The following is a 21518-nucleotide window of genomic DNA, read 5'->3' on the forward strand; positions in this document are numbered from 1 at the left end:
TTAGAAATTGAGGTAGGAAGATCTCCATGAGTTCAAGGCCAGCATGGGCTACAGACCTTGCCTCAGACAAACAAAAAAGAAATCCCTGGAACTGAGCAAAATTTATTTTACTTTATTTTAATTTATTATTATTATTATTATTATTATTATTATTATTATTATTTTGGTTTTCGAGGTAGGGTTTCACTCTAGCTCAGGCTGACCTGGAATTTACTATGTAATCTCAGGGTGGCCTTGAACTCATGGTGATCCTCCTATCTCTGCCTCCCAAGTGCTGGGATTAAAGGCATGCGCCACCATACCCAGCTTAATTAATTTTTATTTATTGACACTATCCATGATTGTAAACAATATGCCATAGTAATTCCCTCCCTCTCCCACTTTCCCCTTTGAAACTCCACTCTCCATCATATCCCCTCCCCCCTCAATCTTTTATTTTGATGTCATGATCTTTTCTTCCTATTATGATGGTCTTGTGTAGGTAATGTCAGGCACTATGAGGTCATAGATCTCCAGACCACTTTGTGTCTGGAGGAGCACGTTGTAAGGAGTCCTACCTTTCCTTTGGCTCTTACATTCTTTCCGCCACCTCTTCCACATGGAACCTGAGCCTTGGAAGGTGTGATAGAGATGTTGTAGTGCTGAGCACACCTCCGTCACATCACTTCTTCTCAGCACCATTATCATTGGGATGACTTTTGAGTCATTCCAAGGTCACCGCCATCTGAAAAGAGAAGGTTCTCTAGCCAAAAGTGAGAGCAGCATATTTGGGTATGAACATTAAGAGAAATGCTTACTGGGCAGTTTGGTGAGCATAGGCAGACGTTACACCCCTAGGGCTCATGACCACCCTTATTGTAGGTTTTCAGTATCAGGGATGTATTCCCTCCCATGGAGCAGACCTCCAAATTGGAGGATGGCTGTTTTCCCCCATAACAGACATGCCACTCTTAGGCCCATTGGCTCATTTGGGCTGGCTGGCCAAATATAAGGCTTGCAGTGTCCACTGTTGAGTATCTTCACTGGTGATTTCTCTCTCTCTCTCTCTCCCATTGAACTGCATGCAGTGTGGCTTTTTCCAACTTTCTGTCAGCTGTTTTACAAGGAGATGGTTTTTCAGCTCAGCTCCAGCAGGACTGGGCAACATTTAAATAGAGCACAAAAGTGTTAGTCAAAGACTTTCTGACACTGGATTCTCTACATGATTTTTTTTTTTTTTTTTTCCTAAGGTAGGGTCTCACTCTAGCTCAGGCTGACCTGGAATTCACTATGTATTCTCAGGGTGACCTCGAACTCTCAGCGATCCTCCTACCTCTGCCTCCGGAGTGCTGGGATTAAAGGCATGCGCGCCACCATGTCCAGCTTCTCTACATGATTTTTACTTGTATTTGTTCATTCTTTTTTTTTTTTTTTTTTTTTGCTCTTCAAGGTACAGTCTTGTTCTAGCTCAGGCTGACCTAGAATTCACAATGTAGTTTCTGGTTGACTTGAATTCACTATGTAGTCTCAGGGTGGCCTCGAGATCATGGTGATCCTTCTACCTCTGTTTGCTGAGTGCTGGGATTAAAGGTGTGTGCTATCACCCCTGGCATATTAATTATATATATGTATGTGTATGTATGTATGTGTATATATATATATGTATAAATTAAAAAATATATATATGTAGAGAGAAAGACACAGAGATACAGAGAGAGAGGGAGAAAAACAATTTTTCTTTTTTTTTTTTTTTCGAGGTAGGCTGACTTGGAATTCACTCTGTAGTCTCAGAGTGGCCTTGAACTCATGACGATTCTCCTACCTCTGCCTCTGCATGAGCCACCATGCCCGGCTGAAAGAGAGAAAATGAGTGTGCCAGAGCCTCTAGCTGCTGCAGTGGACCTCCAGATACACGTGCTCCCTTGTGCATCATCTGGTTTATGTGGGTCCTGGGGAATTGAACCTGGGTCCTTTGGCTTTGTAGGCAAGTGCCTTAACTGCTAAACCATCTCTTCAGCCCTATGTTAATTTTTTGTTTGTTTGTTTTTTTGAGGTAGGTTTGCACACTAGCTCAGGCTAACCTGGAATTCACTAGGTACTCTCAGGGTGGCCTTGAACTCATGACGATTCTCCTACATCTGCATCTCTAGTGCTGGGATTAAAGGTGTGCATCACCATGCCTGGCTCCTTACGTTATTTTAAAAATATATTTTATTTATTTATTTGATGCAGAGAAAGAGACAGAGAGAGAGAAAGAGGAGAGAGGGAAAGAATAGGCATGCCAGGGCCTTCAGCCACTTTAAATGAACTGCAGATTCTTGTGCATCTGGTTTACATGAGTCCTGGAGCATCAAACCGAGATACTTTGGCTTTGCAGGCAAATGCCTTAACCACTAAGCCCTCCCATATGTTAATTTTTAAAAGAACATTTTATTTATTTGAAAGCAGAGAGACATAATAGAAAGGAGACAGACTTTTGTGCTTCTGGCTTTGTGTGGGAACTGGGGAATCAAACCTGAATTGTTAGGCTTGCAGACAAGCATTGTAATCACAGAGCCATCTATCCCGCCCTCAGTTTCTCAACTTTTAAATTCAGCTGGTTCACAGGCCCTATTTGGGGGATAGGTGCATTACAGTACACAGTTCTAAGGAGGACAGCAAGGGTGTCTGTGAAGGGTGTAAGGAACTTGTGAGGTGCCTGAAACTTAGTTGCACACAGGAAATGAAAGGGCTAAACTCCTGATTACTCCTTGCCACTTTACTCCCTCACCCCCAGGGGAGTGAAGTGAGGAGTGTCTGCTCTGGCTGCAAGACAAAGGGAGGGAGGGGGGAGGGAAGCAGCGCCACCAAGGAGAGAACTGAAGTCTTCGGAGGCTGGGTCTCACAGGCTGTGGGTACTGTGCATCTCCTCCAAGTCCGGAGTAACCAGGTCACAGACTTCTCAGCTGATCCTTGGGGGCTTGCAATATAATTTGTCCAAGAAACAGTGTAGTAAAAAAAAGTATTTTCCCAGATTATCCTTGAGGAATTGATGCAAATCCCATGACAGTTGACATGTCATCATATTATGCAACGGGAAGTATATGTAAATATTTTTGTAATATTGATTAGTAATCAAAACAGAAATATCAATGTTAAACTAATTGTTGTGTGTGTTTGAGACAGGGTCTTACTTTGTAGTCCAGGCTGGAATTGAACTCATGGTAATTCAATCCTTGTCTCATCCTCACTCTTTTTTTTTTTGTTTTTTTGAGGTAGGGTCTCAATCTAGCCCAGGCTGACCTGGAATTCACTATGGAGTCTCAGGGTGGCCTTGAACTCGCAGTGATCCTCCTACCTCTGCCTCCAGAGTGCTGGGATTAAAGGCGTGTGCCACCACACCTAGCTTGTATTTTTAAATTTTTATTAATCCATTTGCAAGTAGGGAGAGACAGAGAGACGGAGAGAATGGGCACACCAGGAGCACTGTAAACAAACTCCAGAGGCACGTGCCACTTTGTGCATCTCGTTTTACATGTGTACTGGGGAATCAAACCTGGGCTTTGCTGGCTGGCAAGCGCCTTAACCACTTAGCCATCTCTCCAGATCCCTTCTGTGTATTTTTTTCTTTTTGGTTTTTAGGGGTAGGGTCTCACTCTAGCCCAGGCTGACCTGGAATTCACTGTGTAGTCTCTCAGGATGGCTTCAAACTCATGGCAATCCTCCTGAGTTATCCGAGATATTCCGAGGTATCTGCCTCCCCTGTGCTGGGATTAAAGTTGAGCGCCACCACCACATGCTGCCAAATAACTCCTTATGAGGGATGGGGGCTTCATGTCCTCCTCCAGCATCTTGATGGGAGGTTGATGGATCCAATATTGTACATGCAGGTCATGACAGTCACTGTGAGGTCATGAGGTCAACAGTCACCTCATGTCTGAAAGGGAGTTTCAAAGCACTCCTTCCCATCTTCTGGCTCTTTCTGCTTCCTTCTTCTATGATGTTCCCTTAACCTTGGCTGGGGGTAGTATAGGTCTCTTATATTACTGAGCTTTTCACAGTCACCTATTGGCACTTTGATGAGCCTCTTTAGCAGATACCACTAATTGCAAAAAGCTTCTCTAATCAATGATAACAGTCACACTATCTATGAACATAAATACAGATTTTTTTTTTTCGGGGTAGTGTCTCTCTCTACCCCAGGTTGACCTGGAATTCACTACGTTGTTTTAGGGTGGCCTCAAACTCACAGCAATCCTCTTACATTGGCCTCCTAAGTGCTGGGATTAAAGGCATGCGCCACCATGTCTGGGGTCTTTTTTTACTTTTCTTTTTGGTGGAATGTAAGTAGAAGACGATATGGAATTAAAAGTTGTAGGGGATGCTGGGCATGGTGGCGCACGCCTTTAATCCCAGCACTCGGGAGGCAGAGGTAGGAAGATCACTGTGGGTTCAAGGCCACTCTGAGAATGCAGAGTAAATTCCAGGTCAGCCTGAGCTATACCTCGAAAAACCAAACAAAAAACAAAAAAATGTTGTAGGGGATCTGGGCGTGGTGGCGCACGCCTTTAATCCCAGCACTCAGGAGGCAGAAGTAGGAGGATCACCATGAGTTCGAGGCCACCCTGAGACTCCATAGTGAATTCCAGGTCAGCCTGGGCTAGAGTGAGGCCCTACCTTGAAAAAACAAAAACAAAACAAAACAAAAAAAAATTGCAGGTACTGTCAATGGGCACGCCATGGCCTCCAGCCACTGCAAAGGAACTCCATATGCATGTACCACCTTGTGCTTCTGGTTTATATAGATCCTCCAGGGAATAGATCCTGGGACCAGGGTCCTTAGGCTTCATAGGCAAGCACTTAACCGCTAAGCCATCTCTCCAGCCTCCCTCCCCCCCCCTTTTTTTAAAAGTATGAGCCTCATCTGTCTTTAAGGACAATTCTAAGCCTGGTGACAAAGAGGAAATAGTCCAGGAGAATAAGGTAGGAGAGCAGTCCCACTCAAAAGCTAAGGAAAAACAAAGAAGAGCAGATGTCCACCTATCATTAATCTATATTTCAGGACATTAGGCTGGATATCAGTCCATAAAACAGGACTGAGGCAGGTCAAGGGTACCAATTCCAAAAAGCAGGAGTCCAAATTACGTCAGGGTCCAAATGGCAGTATAGTTTTAGTCTGCTCTGGATTTATAATCAGATCCAAGGCATTTTGAAATTATTTTCTTATAATCAGATCCAAGATATTTTCAATTATTTTTATTTATTTGTGGGGGGGGGAGAAGCAGATAGCAATGGGTGTACCAGGGCATTTAGCCATTGCAAACTCCACCTTGTGCATCTGTCTTACGTGGTTCCTGGGGAATGGAACCTGGGTCCTTAGGCTTTGCAGGTAAGCACCTTAACCACAAAGCTATCTCTCCAGCCCTCAAGACACCCCCTCCCCAGGTAGGGTCTCACTCTAGCTCAGGCTGACCTGGAATTCACTATGTAGTCTCAAGGTGGCTTGAGCCACCTAAGTGCTAGGATTACAGGAGTGCGCCACCATGCCTGGCAAGACATTTTAGATTCCTTAGTTTCTGGGGCTTGGATGGCATTTCCAGAGCATTGTTGGAAAGGAAGGCCAAGAACCAAGCCCAAACTACAGAGAGTAAAGCACAGTTAGAAAATGCTAGAAGTGGTCTAGAGCTGATGTGCAGGTCATATGATCCTGAGAGGGGAAGAGCAGCAGAGGCTACAGCAAGGCATTATGGGATAACAGGCCTGGGCCACCTAGACCAGCCACATATGTATTTTGATGTAGGGTCTCACTCTAGTCCAGGCTGATCTGAATTCAGTATTTAATCTCAGGCTGGTGTCAAACTCTTGGCGATCCTCCTACCTCTGCCTCTGAGAGTGCCTCTGAGAGAATTGAGCCAGACTGGCAGGCTTTGCAAGCAAGTACTATTAATAACTGGTGAGCCATCTCCCCAGCCTGCAGAAGTACTGTTCTATTTTATTTATAAATTTATAAATAAATCTTTGACGTTTTCGAGGTAGGGTCTCACTCTAGCCCAGGCTGACCTGACGCTCATTCTGTAGTCCCAGGCTGGCCTTGAACTCACAGCTATCCTCTACCTCTGGAGTGCTGGGGCATGTGCCGCCATGCTCTGCTCCTCCTAAAAGTACCACTTAAATAAAAAAAGGGGGGGGGGGCTGGAGAGATGGCTTAGCGGTTAAGCACTTGCCTGTGAAGCCTAAGGACCCCGGTTCAAGGCTCCATTCCCCAGGACCCACGTTAGCCAGATGCACAAGGGGGCGCACGCAACTGTAGTTCATTTGCAGTGGCTGGAGGCCCTGGCGCGCCCATTTTCTCTCTCTATCTGCCTTTCTCTCTCCGTCTGTTGCTCTTAAATAAATAAATAAAAATAAACAACAACAACAAAAAAAGAAAATTATAAAAAAAAACAAAACAAAACGAAAAAGCCGAACCGAAAACGCCGTCTGGGAATGGTGGCACATGTCTGTAATTCCAGCATTTGAGAGGTGAAGGCAGAGGATCAGGCGTTCAAGGTAATATGCTGGCTACATTACTAGCTGGGAGGCCACTGTAGGCTATGAGAGATCCTATTTCCAGAAAAAAATAAAAGAAACAAAAAAGGTGGCCGGGAGATGGCTCACTGGTTAAAGGAACTTTCAAGTCTGGTAGTCCAAATCCGATTTCTAGTGCTGATGGAAAGCCAGATGTAAGTGGCACATGGATACTCCCAAATGAATAAAAATCCCAGGTGTCGATAAAGAAGAAGCAAACGTGTGTTGTCAGACCAAAACAGTCCAGAGAAAGCCCACCGTGGCGGTTTTAAGCCTGAGCTTCCAGCATTTGAGGCCGAGGGAGGAGTATCGCGTCAAGTTGGAAGCAGCCTGGGCTACTGAGACAGACCTGTCAAAACAAGACAAAACAAAACAAAACGTCCAGAGAAATCAGAGAGTACTTGAAGTGATATGATGAATTCCACGGTGGCCCGTCACCCTCCATAGTCCAACAACTAACGGTAAATTCAGAGTAGCTTGAGTGACATGTACTAATATATATATATATATATATGTATATATATATATATATATATATATATATTTTTTTTTTTTTTTTCGGGACTGGAACGGGGGAAGAGATGGATATTAAACATAAGGATTGTAAGATGAGTTGGGTCACAAGACACACTTGAATACATGTCTTAAAGAATTGAATGTTTCTCAATGCTGCTTCACAAAAGACACAACAGGTCATACAAATGATCAGAGCAGGTGTTGGAGTGGGGCGAATTACCCAGACAGTCCACAGGGGTACCTGTCACATAAACTCACTGCTTATTCTTGCTTGGTGCGTCCAGGCAGGGTCTACCACTCAGTCGGCAGCTAGCTTGGAGAGCGGCCAGCAGAGCCGGACTAGAGATTCCCCCCAGGACTCTTGCAAGACCAGCACAACGCAGAAATAACGTGTCCCAGTGCCATGGTCCAATGCAAACAGCTGGGCCTTCGGTTCAGTGGCTCCAAACTTCTGGGTTGTTATGGAGGTGATCTTTTTTTTCCCCCTTCCGGTTTGGGAGAATTCCTACGTCCTAAAAGGCAGTTAACATTTCTAAAGCCGGTCACATTCCCGGGGGCCTGGGCGAGCACGTCTCTACCCCCACCCCCAGTCTGCGGCCTCCCCTCCCCTCCCCCAGCCTGCGCTGCACTTTGTGAGCGCGGGCGCTGGCGGGCGGGCCTCCCCGGGCTCCGGGGCGAGCGCGGGGCGCACGGGGGGCCGCGGCCGGCCGGCCCGCGGCTGCACGTGCCCATGTCCTGGGGCGGGGTTCCCCTCTTCCCGCTCGGCCGCCGATTGGTGCCTCCCCCCTCCTGCACCCCTTTCCCGCCACACTCCCGGCCGACCGCGACCCGCCAGCTAATCTTGCCCGCGAGAACAGGTGGAAAGGACTTGGCGTGCACGGTCCACTCGCGCATCGGCGGTGACCCGCAGACACGCACACACGTGCACCGGCAGCTCGCGAGCTGGGGCAGCGCACCCCCTTTGCTCCGCGGGCCCTTCCAAAGGACTCGACTACCGAAGCCAAGTGTGTGTGTGGGTGGGGGGGAAGGCGCGGGTCCCCCCCCCCTTATTCATTGTCTCCTGCCGGCAAAGTCTGCAAGTTCCTCGGCGCTCAACACCTGGGCCGCGAGCGCGCCTCCCCGCGGGCGCTCAGCCCGAGCCCGCCCGGCGCGGAGCTCGCGGGGCGCCGCCGCGCTCCCCTCCCCTCCCCTCCCCCGCGCGCCCCGGCAGCTGTCCGGGCGAGGGCGGGTGGGGGCGGGGTTGTTGTTGTGGTGCGCCCGGCCCCGCCCCTCCTCGTGGGCGGCCCCTCCCCCGGCTTCTGTCGGGGCCCCCCTCCCCCTCCCTCCGCTCCGCGGCGCTCCCCTCCCCGCCCCCAGCCCCATCTGTTTTCCCCAGCCAGCCAGCCAGCCAGCCGGCCCGGCCATCCGGGAGGGAGCGGGCTATATTGTACGGGACCGGGGCGTCGGCACGGCCGCGGCGGGATGGGGCGAGCGCGCGGACCCCGCGGGCTGCCGGAGCAGCGGCCGCCGCAGTGACTCGGCCCGCCGTCTGTCCGTCCGTCCGCCGCCCGGCGCGCCTCCTCCGCCGCCGCCGGAGTCCGAGCGAGCGAGAGGGAGAGAGAGAGAGAGCGAGAGAGGGAGAGAGAGAGAGAGAGAGAGAGAGACGGGGAGCGGGCGGGCGCGCAGCCGGGGCCGCCGCTGCCGCCGCCGCCGCGCGGCGGGGAGATGTGCCCGGAGGAGGGCGGCGCGGCCGGGCTGGGCGAGCTCCGCTCGTGGTGGGAAGTGCCGGCCATCGCGCACTTCTGCTCGCTCTTCCGCACCGCGTTCCGCCTGCCCGACTTCGAGATCGAGGTGAGTGGTCGGTTCTCCCCCCATCACCCATCCCCCCACCCCAGGCGCTGCCCTGGAGCCCGGGGGGCTCGGCGCCGGGGCGCGCGCGCGGGGGGTGGTGGTGGTGGGGAACAACCGGGTTGCCGGAGACTTGGCGCGGAGTCCGGGCGGCCGGGCGATGATGGCATGGGAGGGAGGGAGTCTCGGCGGTGGGCACGAGGCGTCCAAGAGCCCGCGACCGGGCGCGTCGAGCGTGCTTTTGTCGGAGGGGGACCCGCGGGCTCCTCCGGGGACTCCTCGGCGACCGAGAGCGAGCGAGCGAGTGCGCTCCCCGCTGGCGCTCCGGGATCGGCGAGCAGCTGCTCGGGCGGGGAGTGCGGGCGCCCGCGCGGGGGTCGCACCGGGGCCGGCGAGGGGCCCGGACGCGTCCGCCCGCCCGCCCGCGGGGCCGCCCTCCGCCGATTCGCCCGGCCCGGGCGCGGGGGGCGCGCGCGCACTCTCGCTCGGTGGCTCCGAGTCGGCCGGGGGAAAAAGTTGGGGACTCCCCTTGTTCTTGAACAGCTTCTTCGGAGGAGCGTGCAGCCCCCCTTCTCGGCTCGGGGCTTGCGGCAGCACCGTGAGCCCCGCGGGCTGGCGGGCAGGAGGACGGGCTTTCTGGCCAGGCCGAAGGTGTTCTCCAGAGCCGGGGGCTTTGTGAATGCTGGGTTGGAACCTCGGAGGCTGCGAGGGGCGGGCGCGGTGGCGGGAGTGCGGGAGACGGAGCCCAGCCCGTGCGGGCCGGCGGCGGCTCCAGCAGCATCCCTTCGGCCCCTTTTTCTTTTTGGACGGAGGTGTGATATATCTGATTGGTTGGCAGGTTTGAGTTGCTTTCTTTCTTTTTTTTTTTTCTTCCTGCGGTAGTCTGCGTAGTGTGACTTTATATCTCTTTTTGCCTGGAGCTGTTTCTGGTCAGGTTTTTTTTTTTTTTTTTTGGCTTCCAAAACATTTACGGACGGGTTCAAGTAAAAATGAAAATCACTCATTTTGGAGTATCTGAGCCTCGGTGGGTGCCTCCCCCCCACCCCGTGTTATCAGATCTTGTTTTCTTTTTTTTTCCTGCCATCTTCGAATTGGTTTGAACTTAATTCATTGACTCCTGAACTCGTTGCTCACCTTCATTTTCGGATTCGCTCGTGTTTTTTTCTTTTTTAAATACAATTCGTTTCTCATGAATGAAGCGTGGGAACTTCCTCTTGTTGCAGAGTTAATAAAAACTGGAAGCTAAAAAAGATCACAAGGGGATGGAATGGAAGAATGAAGAGGAGGAACGTAGACTGATAAACTAAGGGCTTCTGGAGCTCCTTGCTTCCTTAAGTTGATTAGAACAATGTGATTAAGTCGTAGGCTTCTCCAGGTTTTAGGAAAATGCAGTAACTTTTTAAGGCCACACCGCCGCATTTGTTTACAATGTTTGGACCTAGTGTAGTAACAAGCATGATTTTTCTTATGGTGAGATTTTTCATTGGGCAACTGTTTATATTGACTAAAGAGAAAAGAACCAGGCTACAGAGATTAAAGATGTGGTGATCCTAAAAGTCAACAGTGATTCTAATGGCCTGTTTCCTTTGAGTGAGTATGATCTCCTGTGTAGTCTAATTAAATCTTGCTGCTCAAAATGGTGGCTTCTGCGGGAGGTGGTGTTTGTGACAGTGCCATCTTGGCTCCTGGCAGACGTGTCCCTTAGCCTTTTTTATTTTCTTGCAAGAGAAAGTTGATGTGGCCTTGGATTGCTAATTTGGAAAGTGTCATCTTTCAACCTAGTATTCCCATCTTGCTGATGGAAAAGTAGAGGTCACTCATTTTGTCTTAATCATGTATGCACATCATCTTTTGAGTAACCTTTAACTTGTCATCGACCCTCAGAAGTAAACTTACGGTTTCAGAGTATTAGAGATGGCCTGATTTCTCTAGGAATTGTTAAAAGTGAAAAATTGAAAAATGGTTGTACTTGAGAAGGTGAATGTTCATTCAGGGTTACTTGAAATGACTTGTCTTCTTGTGTTTCTTCTGAGTGACACTTTTAGTTAAAATGAATGTTGTTTGCCGGGCGTGGTGGCGCACGCCTTTAATCCCAGCAGAGGTAGAGGTAGAGGCAGAGGTAGGAGGATCTCCGAGAGTTCCAGGCCACCCTGAGACTACATAGTGAATTCCAGGTCAGCCTGAGCCAGAGTGAGACCCTACCTCGAAAAACCAAAAAAAAAAAAAAAAAAAAAAAAAATGTTGTTTGAAAGCCATGCAACATAAGAGTATTTTGATTCCAACATAATATACATTTAAATTTTTAAAATTTACTTTTATTTGAGACTGAGAAAAGGAGGGAAGGGCCAGGGGCATGACCGAGTTCCAGGCCACCCTGAGGTTACATAGTGAATTCCAGGTCAGCCTGAGCTAGAGAGACCCTATCTACTCTGAAAAACCATGTTAAGTAAGTGGATAACAAATGGTAATGTCTCCTCATGTAGTTCTTTCACTTAGGGTGTTTTAACAATCTCAGCACTTGGGAGGCAGAAGTAGGAGGATCACTGTGAGTTCTAGGACACCCTGAGACTAAGTAGTGAATTCTAGGTCAGCCTGGGTTAGAGGCAGAGTAACTCAAAAAACCAAAAAAGAAAAAAAAATATGTATGTATGTATATGTTAACATATATATAAAATAAGCCCGATGTGGTAGCTCATCATGCCTTTAATCCCAACTCTTGGGAGGCAGAGGTGGGAGGATTACTGGAGGCCACCTGGGCTAGTGCAAGACCCTACTTCAAAAAACCAAGTAAATAAGTAAGTAAATAACAGTAGTTAACAAAAGTTTGGAAAAAAAAAAAATCTAAGATTGCCCTAGTCTTCTGAGAACTTTGACGCATCAACGCAGGGATTCTCGGAAGGCACCATTCATTTTGACTCTCAGTATAAGTAAATTTGTTTTCTTTGGTGATTTGAAAAAGCCCGTTGCTCTGACGGGAATAACACCGTGAAAGACCCTTTGAGAAAGGAAAAGCATTCCAGTGCTAAGTTGTACCCAGTAGGCCATGTGGAAAGGCTATGGTAACGTCCTGCAACTTTAAAGGACTGAAACTAAGCTGGCATGGTGGTGTACCGTGAAAAACAAAACAAAAGTTTCCTGAATGTTTGAGATGTATTTGTGCCATAGGTTGGGTATTGTCTTAATTTTCAGAAAATACTTGGGTACAGTTGGACAGGAGTAGATTGGGGAACTCAATGGTACCAGTGTCATCAAACACTGCTTTTGGGGCGGAGGAGGTAATGGGGACCGAACACAAGATCTTAGCATGTGCTAGGAAAGGGCTCTACCAGTGAGCTACGTACCCAGATTAGAGATGAATTAGTGTGTTCATTTGTTTCTTTCAGCAAGTGTTTATAATGCTAAGGCAGGGCACTTGGTGTTGGAGGTACAGCTGTGGGCCCAACACGAAAAGGCCTGTTCCAATCTGCCCGACCCTTTTTTTTTTATATTTATTTGAGGGGTGGAGAATGGGCGCACCAAGGCCTCTAGCCACTCCAAGTGAACTCCAGACGCATGCGCCACCATGTGCATCTGGCTTACATGGGTTCTGGGGAGTCAAACCTGGGTCCTTAGGCTTTGCAAGCAACTGCCTTAACAGCTAAGCCATCCAGCCAGCCCTATCACTGTCTTTTTTATTTATTTCAAGGTAGTGTCTCATTCTAGTCCAAGGTGACCTAGAACTCTGTAGTCCCAGGGTGGCCTGGAATGCAGAGAGTGCTATCCTCTTATCTCTACCTTCCAGGCGCTTATTATTTTTTTAAAAATATGATTCAGAGAATGCTTGTGTGCATGTATTGGTGTGCCAGAGCTTCTTGTCACTACAAAGGAACTCTAGATGTATCTGGCTTTATGTGGGTAGGTGCTGAGGAGTTGAACCCTGGCCTGCATGCAGGCTTTGTAAGCAAGTGCCTTTAACTGCTGAACCATCATCTCCTTAGCCTTCTTAGTGTTTTCTTTTTCCTTCTTTTTTTTTTTGTGTGTTTTTGAGGTAGGGTCTTGCGCTAGCCCAGGCTAACCTGGACTTCACTATATGGTCTCAAGGTGGCCTCGAACTCTACCTCCCGAATGCTGGGATTAAAGGCGTGTGTCACCATGCCTGGCACTTCTCTTAGTATTTAAAAAGGGTTTTTTTTTAAGCGAAATCTCTAGCTCAGGCTTACCAACAGTAACTCTAGGTGGAGAGACCTGCTTTCAGAAGCTATAAGGGAAGGGCACTCAATTGTCTGGCCTAAGCACACATACCCTTGGGGCGCACACCCATCATACCCATCAAAAAGCACTGATTTTTGTGGTAGCACATACTTTAATCCCAGCACTTAGATAGGCTGTAGAGAGTTAAAAATTCAAGCTCATCCTTAGATAAACATAGGTGTTTGAGGCCAGACTGGCTACATGAGATCCTACCCCTCGCCACACAAACAAAATAATAAATAAATTAAAAAATCAAAAGAAGTTGCGTTTGGTAGCGCACACCTGGGAGGCAGAGGTAGGACGATCCCACTGAGTTCGAGGCCACCCTGAGACCATGTCATGAGTTCCAGGTCAGTGTGGGTTAGATGGAGAACCTACCTTGGGGGGGGGGGACCCTCCCAATTTTCACTGCTGGGGAGATGGCTCAGCAATAATCTTGTTAGCTTGGGTTCAGTTTCTCAGTACCCACAATAAGGCCAGATGCACACAGTGGCACTTGGATCTGGAGTTCATTTTTAATGGCTAGTGGCCTTGGCACAGGCCCATACCTACTTTTGTTAAAAAAGTATGTTAAAAAATTTATTGATTTACTTACAAGTAGAGAGAGAGAATAGGTGTGCCAGCGCCTCTGTCCTCTGCAAATGGAATCCAGATGTATGTGCTACCCTGTGCATGTGGCTCTCCGTGGGTACTGGGGAATTGATCTCTGGTTGTTAGGCCCTGAGGGCAAGCACCTTAACCTTTGAGCCATCTCTCCAGCCTCGTACTTCTCATTCTGTCTTTTCATTCTCAAATAAATAAATGAAAAAAAAATTTTTTTTGGAGGTAGGTTCTCGCTCCTACCTCTGCCTACTGTGCTGGGATTAAAGGCATGTGCCACCATGCCCACTTCCCATCCTGAATTTTAAAAAGGAAAGGCTTGCTTATTTACTTACTTGACGGATAAAGAGGGAGAGAGAGGTGGGGGGGAGGGGGAGAGAATCAGCACGTCAGGGCCTCCATCCAGGGCAAATAAACCCCAGAGGCGTGCACCTCTTTATGCATCTGGCTTATGTGGGTCCTGGGGAATCTAATGTGGGTCCTTTGGCCTTGCATGCAAACGCCTTAACGGCTAAGCCATCCCTCCTCTCCAGGAAAGGCTTTTCTGTCTCTCCCTCTCTGCTGTAGTCCCAGGCTGGCCTCCCAACTCACCTCCCTCTGCTTCCTAAGTTCTGGAATTTAAAGATGATCCACCAAGCCTGCCAGGAAGTTTGTTGAGCTCTCTGTTCTTTCCTTTTTTCTCTTTTTGGAGATAGTGTTTTCATTGTAGCGTTGGCTGACCTGGAACTCACTTTGTAGTCCCAGACTGGCCTTGAACTCACAGTGATCCTCCTACCTTGGTCTCCCAGGTGCTGGGATGAAAGGTGTGTTCCACCTCTCCTTCTGTTTGATTTGTTTATGAGAGATTAAGAGGTAGAGAGAAGGAGGGAGCAGGGGGAGAGGGAATATATGGGTGCGCCAGGGCCTCTACCAGCTGCAAACAAACTTCAGACACATGTACCACATTGTACCTCTGGCTTATGTGGGTCCTGGGGAATCGAACCTGGGTCCTTTGGCTTTTGCAGGCAAGCATCTTAACTGCTAAGCCATCTCTACAATCTTTTTTTTTTTTTTTTTTTTTCAGGTAGGGTTTCACTCTAGTCCAGGCTGACCTGGAAATTCACCATGTACTCTCAGGGTGGCCTTGAACTCATGGCGATCCTCCTACTTCTGCCTCCCAAGTGCAGATATTAAAGGTAGCCCACTCCTGGCCTTTTTGTTCTTTTCTTAAGGGGCAGTTGAGACTTTCTACAATTGTTATAGAAGGGATTGTTCCCTCTCAATTCCTGAAGGACACCCCATGTTTGTTCAGTTTAGTATATGGTTTCCTTTATGTCAGAAGGAAAATTTAGTCTGCCTTCATTTTCTGGAACACAGTTAGGAAAGCCTAAACTCCAACTCAACAGCATAACTTCATTGTCTGCCCTTTGATAGCAGTTCACAGCCTGGCTCTTGGGGCTTTAGGGGTCCTGGATGAGGAGCCGTGGAGAGTGCAGGAAAAGGCCAAGGGAGGGTAGAACGTCGTTTGTGGTCAGCTGCACCCAGGGCCTGCTACAGGCTAAGTCCATCTGCACTGCTGTACCTCGGTCCTTGAATATATTTTCAAGAGGGGACAGGCTGGGGTTATGGATTTGCCTCCTTTGTCGTTAACCTCTTGTTGGACATATCACCTTGGGATTCAGGTTTGTAACATGGAAATTTCAAGCTAGGTGTTTCCTAGGTATTTTCTAGATCTAAAGTTCCATGGTTATAGGAACATTTCTGCCATCACTGACTGCATAGGTGAGGGTCAAGGAGAAATTAATTTACAGGCCAGTGAAAATGGCTCAGATGCCAGGCATACCTATAATTCCAGCACCCTGGAGGCAGAGGTAGGAAGATCACTGTGAGTTCAAGGCCAGCCTGAGACTGCATAGGATAGCCTGGGTTAGCTTGAGACCCTACCTTGAAAAACAAACACAACAAAACAAAAGTGGCTCAGTGGTTAACGGTACTTGCTTCCAAAGCCCGGGAGCCCGGGTTGAACTGCCCAATACCCATGTAAACCAGATGCACAAAGTGGTACGGACACCTGAAGGTGTCTCTCTGCCACCTCCAAGGTCTCGCTGTGGCCCAGGCTGACCTGGAGTTCACTATGTATTCTCAGGGTGGCCTCGAACTCATGGCGATCCTCCTACTTCTGCCTCCTGAGTGCTGGGATTAAAGGCATGTACCATCACACCCACCTCTCAGTCTGGTTTTGAACTCACTGTGATCCTCCTACCTCTGCCTCTCCAGTTCTTAAAGGTGTGTACCACCATGTCCAGCTGAAAGTAACTTCTGAGGCTTGAAAGTTGACATTTTCATGTGTTTTCAACTGACCTAAGGTTTGTACTTCGAAATTTTGAGGAATTCTGTTGCTATTCTTTTACCGTTTTCTTTTTTCTGTCCAGGCTGGCCTTGAGTTTTGAGGCTGTCATCCTGATTGAGCCTCAGGAATACTAAGATTACAAGCATGCACCACCATGCTTGGATTTTTATTTATTTATATACTTTTTTTTTTGGTTTTCAAGGTAGGGTCTTACTCTAACCCAGGCTGACCTGGAATTCACTATGTAGTCTCAGGGTGGCCTCAAACTCATGGTGATCCTTCTACCTCTGCCTCCTGAGTACTGGGATTAAAGGCTAGCATGCCTGGGTTTTTTCTTAGGTAGGGTTTCACTGTAGTCAAAGCTAAACTGGAATTCACTATGAAATCTCAGGATGGCCTTGAACTCATGGTGATCCTCCTACCTTTGTCTCCTGAGTGCTGGGATTAAAGGCGTGCACCACCACGCCCGGCTTTTAGAATTTCATTTCTCTTCTCTTCTCTTCTCTTCTCTTCTCTTCTCTTCTCTTCTCTTCTCTTCTCTTCTCTTCTCTTCTCTTCTCCTCTCTTCTTCTGTCTGAGGAGTCTTTAAAGGAAAGATTTCAGGGTAGTAGGGAGGCCCTTGTGAAGAAGCTTCCTGTGTCCCATGAAGACCTTCCTCAGGTGGCCAACTGTCCGCAGCTCTGTGGTGGCAGGTGAGGAGGGGGTGTCCTTAGTCAGCAGCTGCCATTGCCTGGGCTCGCAGTCAGAGTCCTTGGGCAGTGGTATACCACCGAAGGGGCTCAGCCATGGCTGGGACAAAAGTTCAGGGGTACCAGGTTGAAATGTCCTTTAGTAACAGCGACCCAAAGTTTTCTCTCCCTCCTTTCCCCTTCTCCCCTCTCCCCTCCATCCTTCCTTTTCTTCTCTCCTCCCTCCTTTCTCACCTAGAGACCCAAAGCTTTCCTCCTCCTCCCTCCTTCCCCCTCCTTCCCTCTCTCCCTCCCCCTCTCCTCTAACTCTCTTCTCCCCCTTTCCCAGTTTCCTCTGGTTGGGCTGGAACTGGGGGTCTGGCTGTGCTAGGCCAGCACTCTGCCAGGGAGCCACATCCCCCAGCCCGCATTCTTTGTCCCTTTTCGCCGGGCCGGGGTCTGGCCCCCTGTCTTTGTTTTCGCCTCCCCTCATTGTTGAGCTCATCTCCTAGGGCTTCTTCTGGGCACTGGTGGAGGAGGGGTAGGATTTCTGGCCCTCATCAAGGTGGTAAATCCCTGAATTTGTGTAAATAAGTGGTGGTGTGAAGTCAGTCACTTCTGCATCCAAAGCCAGATTTTTTTCTTCAGAAGGCAAATGACCCCTCAGAATAAGCCTCTTGCACCTTCTTAGGTACACGTAGGTTTCAAATGTCATTATGTAAAAATATGTGGAGGCTAGTATTCATTCTCTTGTATGACATCCCTCCCAGCATCTGACCTTTCTGAAGGGGACCCGGCAGGTATGGATGATGGCATATTCCTGTGAATGTCACACTGCTTTGGGCAGCTCTTAGCTTTGACTCTGCAGCCCTGAGCCCTCAGCAGCCAAGTCAGGTCTGCTTTCCCCCTGGAGTAGATTTGTCGGAGGGATTTGTGAGACTCCACAATAGGTCACTAAGCATGTGAAGACCTGAATTAAATGTGTGGTTGTCACTGCAGATTGTCCTTCTTCCAACCCTAACTGTGTGACCAGAAAGAAGATGGAGCCACAGTTCTATGAGCCCATTTCACACTTAGAAACATATTTTATTTATTAGAGAGTATTAAGTATTAGCATGCCAGGACCTCCTGTCAATTGTATTTGAACTCCAGACACATGTACCACTTTGTGCATCTCTAGCTTTACGCGGCTATTATCTAATCCAGGCTTTATTTATTTTTATTCTTTTTGGTTTGTGGTACATTAGAGGCCACCCTGAGAAACTGCTAAAGCAGCATTTACTTTTTCAGTGTATCCTCTTTTAGTATATCCTTTTTTAAAAAAAGTTTGTTTATTTTTTGAGAGAGAGAGGCAGATAGAGAATGGAGTGCACTTGGTCCTCTGGCCACTGCAAATGAACTCCAGACCCGTGCGTCAGCTTGCATCTGGTTTACGTGGGTACTGGGCAATAGAACCTAGGTTTTGCTGACAAGTGCCTTAACTGCTAAGTCATCTCTCCAGCCCCTAGTGTGTCCTTTTAAAAACTATTTTAGGGCTGGAGAGATGGCTTAGTGGTTAAGTGCTTGCCTGTGAAGTTTAAGGACCCCGGTTAGAGGCTGGATTCCCCAGGACCCATGTTAGCCAGATGCACAAGGGGGCGCACACGTCTGGAGTTCGTTTGTAGTGGCTGGAAGCCCTGGTGTGCCCAATCTCTCTCTCTGCCTCTTTCTCTCTGTTGCTCTCAAATAATTAAAATAAACAAAAAAATAATAAACTTTTATTTATTAGAAAGAGGGGGTAGAGAATGGGCATGTCAGGGCTTCTAGCCACTGCAAAGGAACTCCAGATGCATATGCCACTTTGTACATCTGGCTTATGTGGGACCTGGAGAATGAAACCTGGATCGTTAGGCTTCACAGGCAAATGCTCTAACCACCAAGTCATCTTTCCAGCCCTGGTGTATCCTTTTTAAAGAAAAAAAAAAAAAAAAAAAAGCTCTATTTCAATTCTGTCTCTTCTGTCTTCCAGAAAGGTTGTGAATTGTGGGTATGGCTGAAAAATTTATGTGTCCTGGAGTTTTTGTCCAGAGAAAACTTAAAAATACATTTTATTTATTTGAGAGAGAGTCAGGGAGGCCAGGGAAGGAGAGACTAGGTGCTCCAGGGCCTGTAGCCACTGCAAACAAAGTCCAGACGCATGTGTCACCTTGTTCACCTGGCTTAACATGGGTCCTGGGGAATCAAGCCTGGGTCCTTCGGCTTCTTGGGCAAGTACCACTAAGTTATCTGTCCAATCTCCCCCTCCTTTCGTTATTTGGAGGTAAGGTCTCATTCCAGGCTGACCTGGAATTCACTATGTAGTCTCAGGCTGGCCTTGAACTCACAGTGATCCTCCGCCCTCTGCCTCCAGAGTGCTGGGATTAAAGACGTGTGCCACCATGCCCAGTTTACTTATTTATTTGAGAGAGAGAATCAGGAATGGGTGCACCAGAGGCCTCAGTTGCTGCAAATGAACTCCAGACGCCTGCACCACCTTATGCATGTGGCTTATGTGGGTCCTTGGGAATCAAACCTGAGTCCTTTGGCTTTGCAAGGCAAACACCTTAACGGCTAAGTCATCTCTCCAGCCTGCAGCCCCCACCCTCCTTTTTTTTTTTTGGATTTTTGAAGTAGGGTTTCACTCTGGTCCAGGCTGACCTGGAATTCACTATGTAGTCTCAGGGTGGCCTCAAACTCATGGCTATCCTCCTACCTCTGCCTCCTGCCTGAGTGCTGGGATTGAAGGTGTGTGCCACCACGCCGGCTGAAAGACTTTTTTTTTTGGTTTTTCGAGGTAGAGTTTCACTCTAGCTCAGGCTAACTGTGTAGTCCCAGGGTGGCCTCGAACTCACAGGTGATCTGAAAGACATTTCTTATTTTCCCGTGTGTCATGCTGAGGACGGGGAGGGAAATGCTCTAACTGCATGAGGATACCTGTGTTCTCAACTCTACATTTTCTTCCTCCCATTTTTGTACTTGAATTTCCCTATTTTGCTCTTGCTCTAGGGAGTTAGTTTATTAAGGGGAGGCAGTGGTGATATGGTATGGAAGTGCTGTTATTTGCATGACAGGTGATTGGACAGTTAGATCACAGTCGGAGTTCAGAGGGAGGCCGTGATGGTGAGAGAAGTGTTCCAGGAGGTGGAGTCAGCAAAGCTAGCCCGCTCACAGTTCTGCCCTTGGGGTCCAATAGCAAATGAGGTCGAGGGAGCTTTTAGCAATAAGGGGACACACTGTGTTCTCTTGGCCTCCACATTCACAAAGATAAATTTTTTTAAAAAGATTTTGGACATAGCTCAGTGGATAAAGTGCAGTGTGCTTAAGTGCCTGAGTTTGTATCTGGAGCTGTGACAGGCATTCATAATCCAGTGTCTCATGTGAGAAGGGAGGTGGGCACAGGAGGCTTCCCGGGAAGCTAATGGGCATATCCTCGCCTATGGGCAATGAGAGTGAGGTGGAAGATGATGATGACGCTCAAAGTTATCCTCTGGATTGCACACACAGAACCAGAACTGAGCCATTGCATACCTTTTGTCTTTGGATGCTTCAAGTTAACTTTTTGCTACATTAGCGCTCGGTTCCTTATCTGAACCAGGTTTCAAGATGACATCTCATGCTTTGGCATACACGTCCCAAGAATAGGAACTTTCCATCTTTTGCATGACCATAATATCATGTTTACATTTTAGAAAATAATAGTAACTAATAACATCTGCTTAATAATCCATATCCAGGAGTCCTGAGTGGTCCTCATAATGTTTTTTAAAAATGTTTTGCAAGGAGAGAGAGGTAGTGAGCTAGCCACTGGAAACAACTCTAGGTGCATGCGCCACCTAGTGCATCTGGCTTTATGTGGGTACCAAGGAATCGAACCTGGGTCATCAAGCTTTGTAGGCAAGTACAGTTAACCTCTGAGCCATCCTCATGATGTGTTTTCTAGATGTTAAACTATACCTCCATGTTTTTTCGGGTTAGGGTTTTTCTCTAGCTCAGGCTGACCTGGAATTCACTATGTAGTCTGAAGGTGGCCTCGAACTCACCGTGATCCCCCTATCTCCGTGTCCTGAATACTGGGATTAAAGGTGTGCGCCACCACGCCTGGTGGCTTTTTTGATTAGATAAATGTTGCGCATTATGAGTCTTGGTCTGGGAACTTTGAGTCTTCATTTGTTCTTTAGTATTGTGTTGGTAACTCTGGGCGTGTGTCAGTTTATCATTTCCTATAGAGCTAAGATGGGACATGGATTTCATTGATTCTGTGGTTTAGTTTGGGGAATACTACTATTTTAACATTATTTTATTTTTTATTGAGATAGAGTCTCACTCTTGCCCAGACTGATCTGGAATTCACTATATAGTCTCAAGGTGGCCTTGAACTCACAGTGATCCTCCTACCTACCTCTCAAGTGCTGGGATCAAAGACATGTGCCACCATGCCTGGATTATTTTATTTATTTATTTGATATTTTATTTGTTATTTGAGAGAGAAAAAGAGGCAGAGAAAGAGAGAATGGGTGCACCAGGGCCTCTAGCCACAACAACAGACTAAATTCCAAATGGATGCACCACCCTGTTCATCTGCTTTATGTGGGTTCTGGGGAATGAACTTGAGTCCTTACTTAGGCGTTGTGGGAAAGCGCCTAAACCACTCAACCATTCCTCCAGCCCCCCTCCCCCCCTTTTTTTGAGGTAGGGTTTCTCGGTAGTTTAGGCTGACCTTGAACTCATAACAGTCCACTTACCTTTCCCTCCTGATTGCTGGTATTAAAGGCATGAACCACCGTACCCGGCTATTTTAACAATAT

The 21518-nt window shown here is 47.9% G+C and overlaps 1 protein-coding gene across 1 annotated transcript in view; it reads left to right on the top strand.

Annotated features, from left to right (window-relative positions):
* The first annotated feature begins 8745 nt into the window (after window positions 1–8745).
* The window catches only part of LOC101596182 (cat eye syndrome critical region protein 2 homolog), a 169363-nt gene continuing 156590 nt past the window's right edge, over window positions 8746–21518 (top strand). The window contains exon 1 of the mRNA XM_045137710.1: window positions 8746–8871. Coding sequence (XP_044993645.1) covers window positions 8746–8871 — 126 coding nt within the window. The remainder of the gene's footprint in view (window positions 8872–21518) is intronic.

This window comes from Jaculus jaculus, chromosome 18 (genome assembly GCF_020740685.1).
Source record: "Jaculus jaculus isolate mJacJac1 chromosome 18, mJacJac1.mat.Y.cur, whole genome shotgun sequence".
Classification (NCBI taxonomy): Eukaryota; Metazoa; Chordata; class Mammalia; order Rodentia; family Dipodidae; genus Jaculus; species Jaculus jaculus.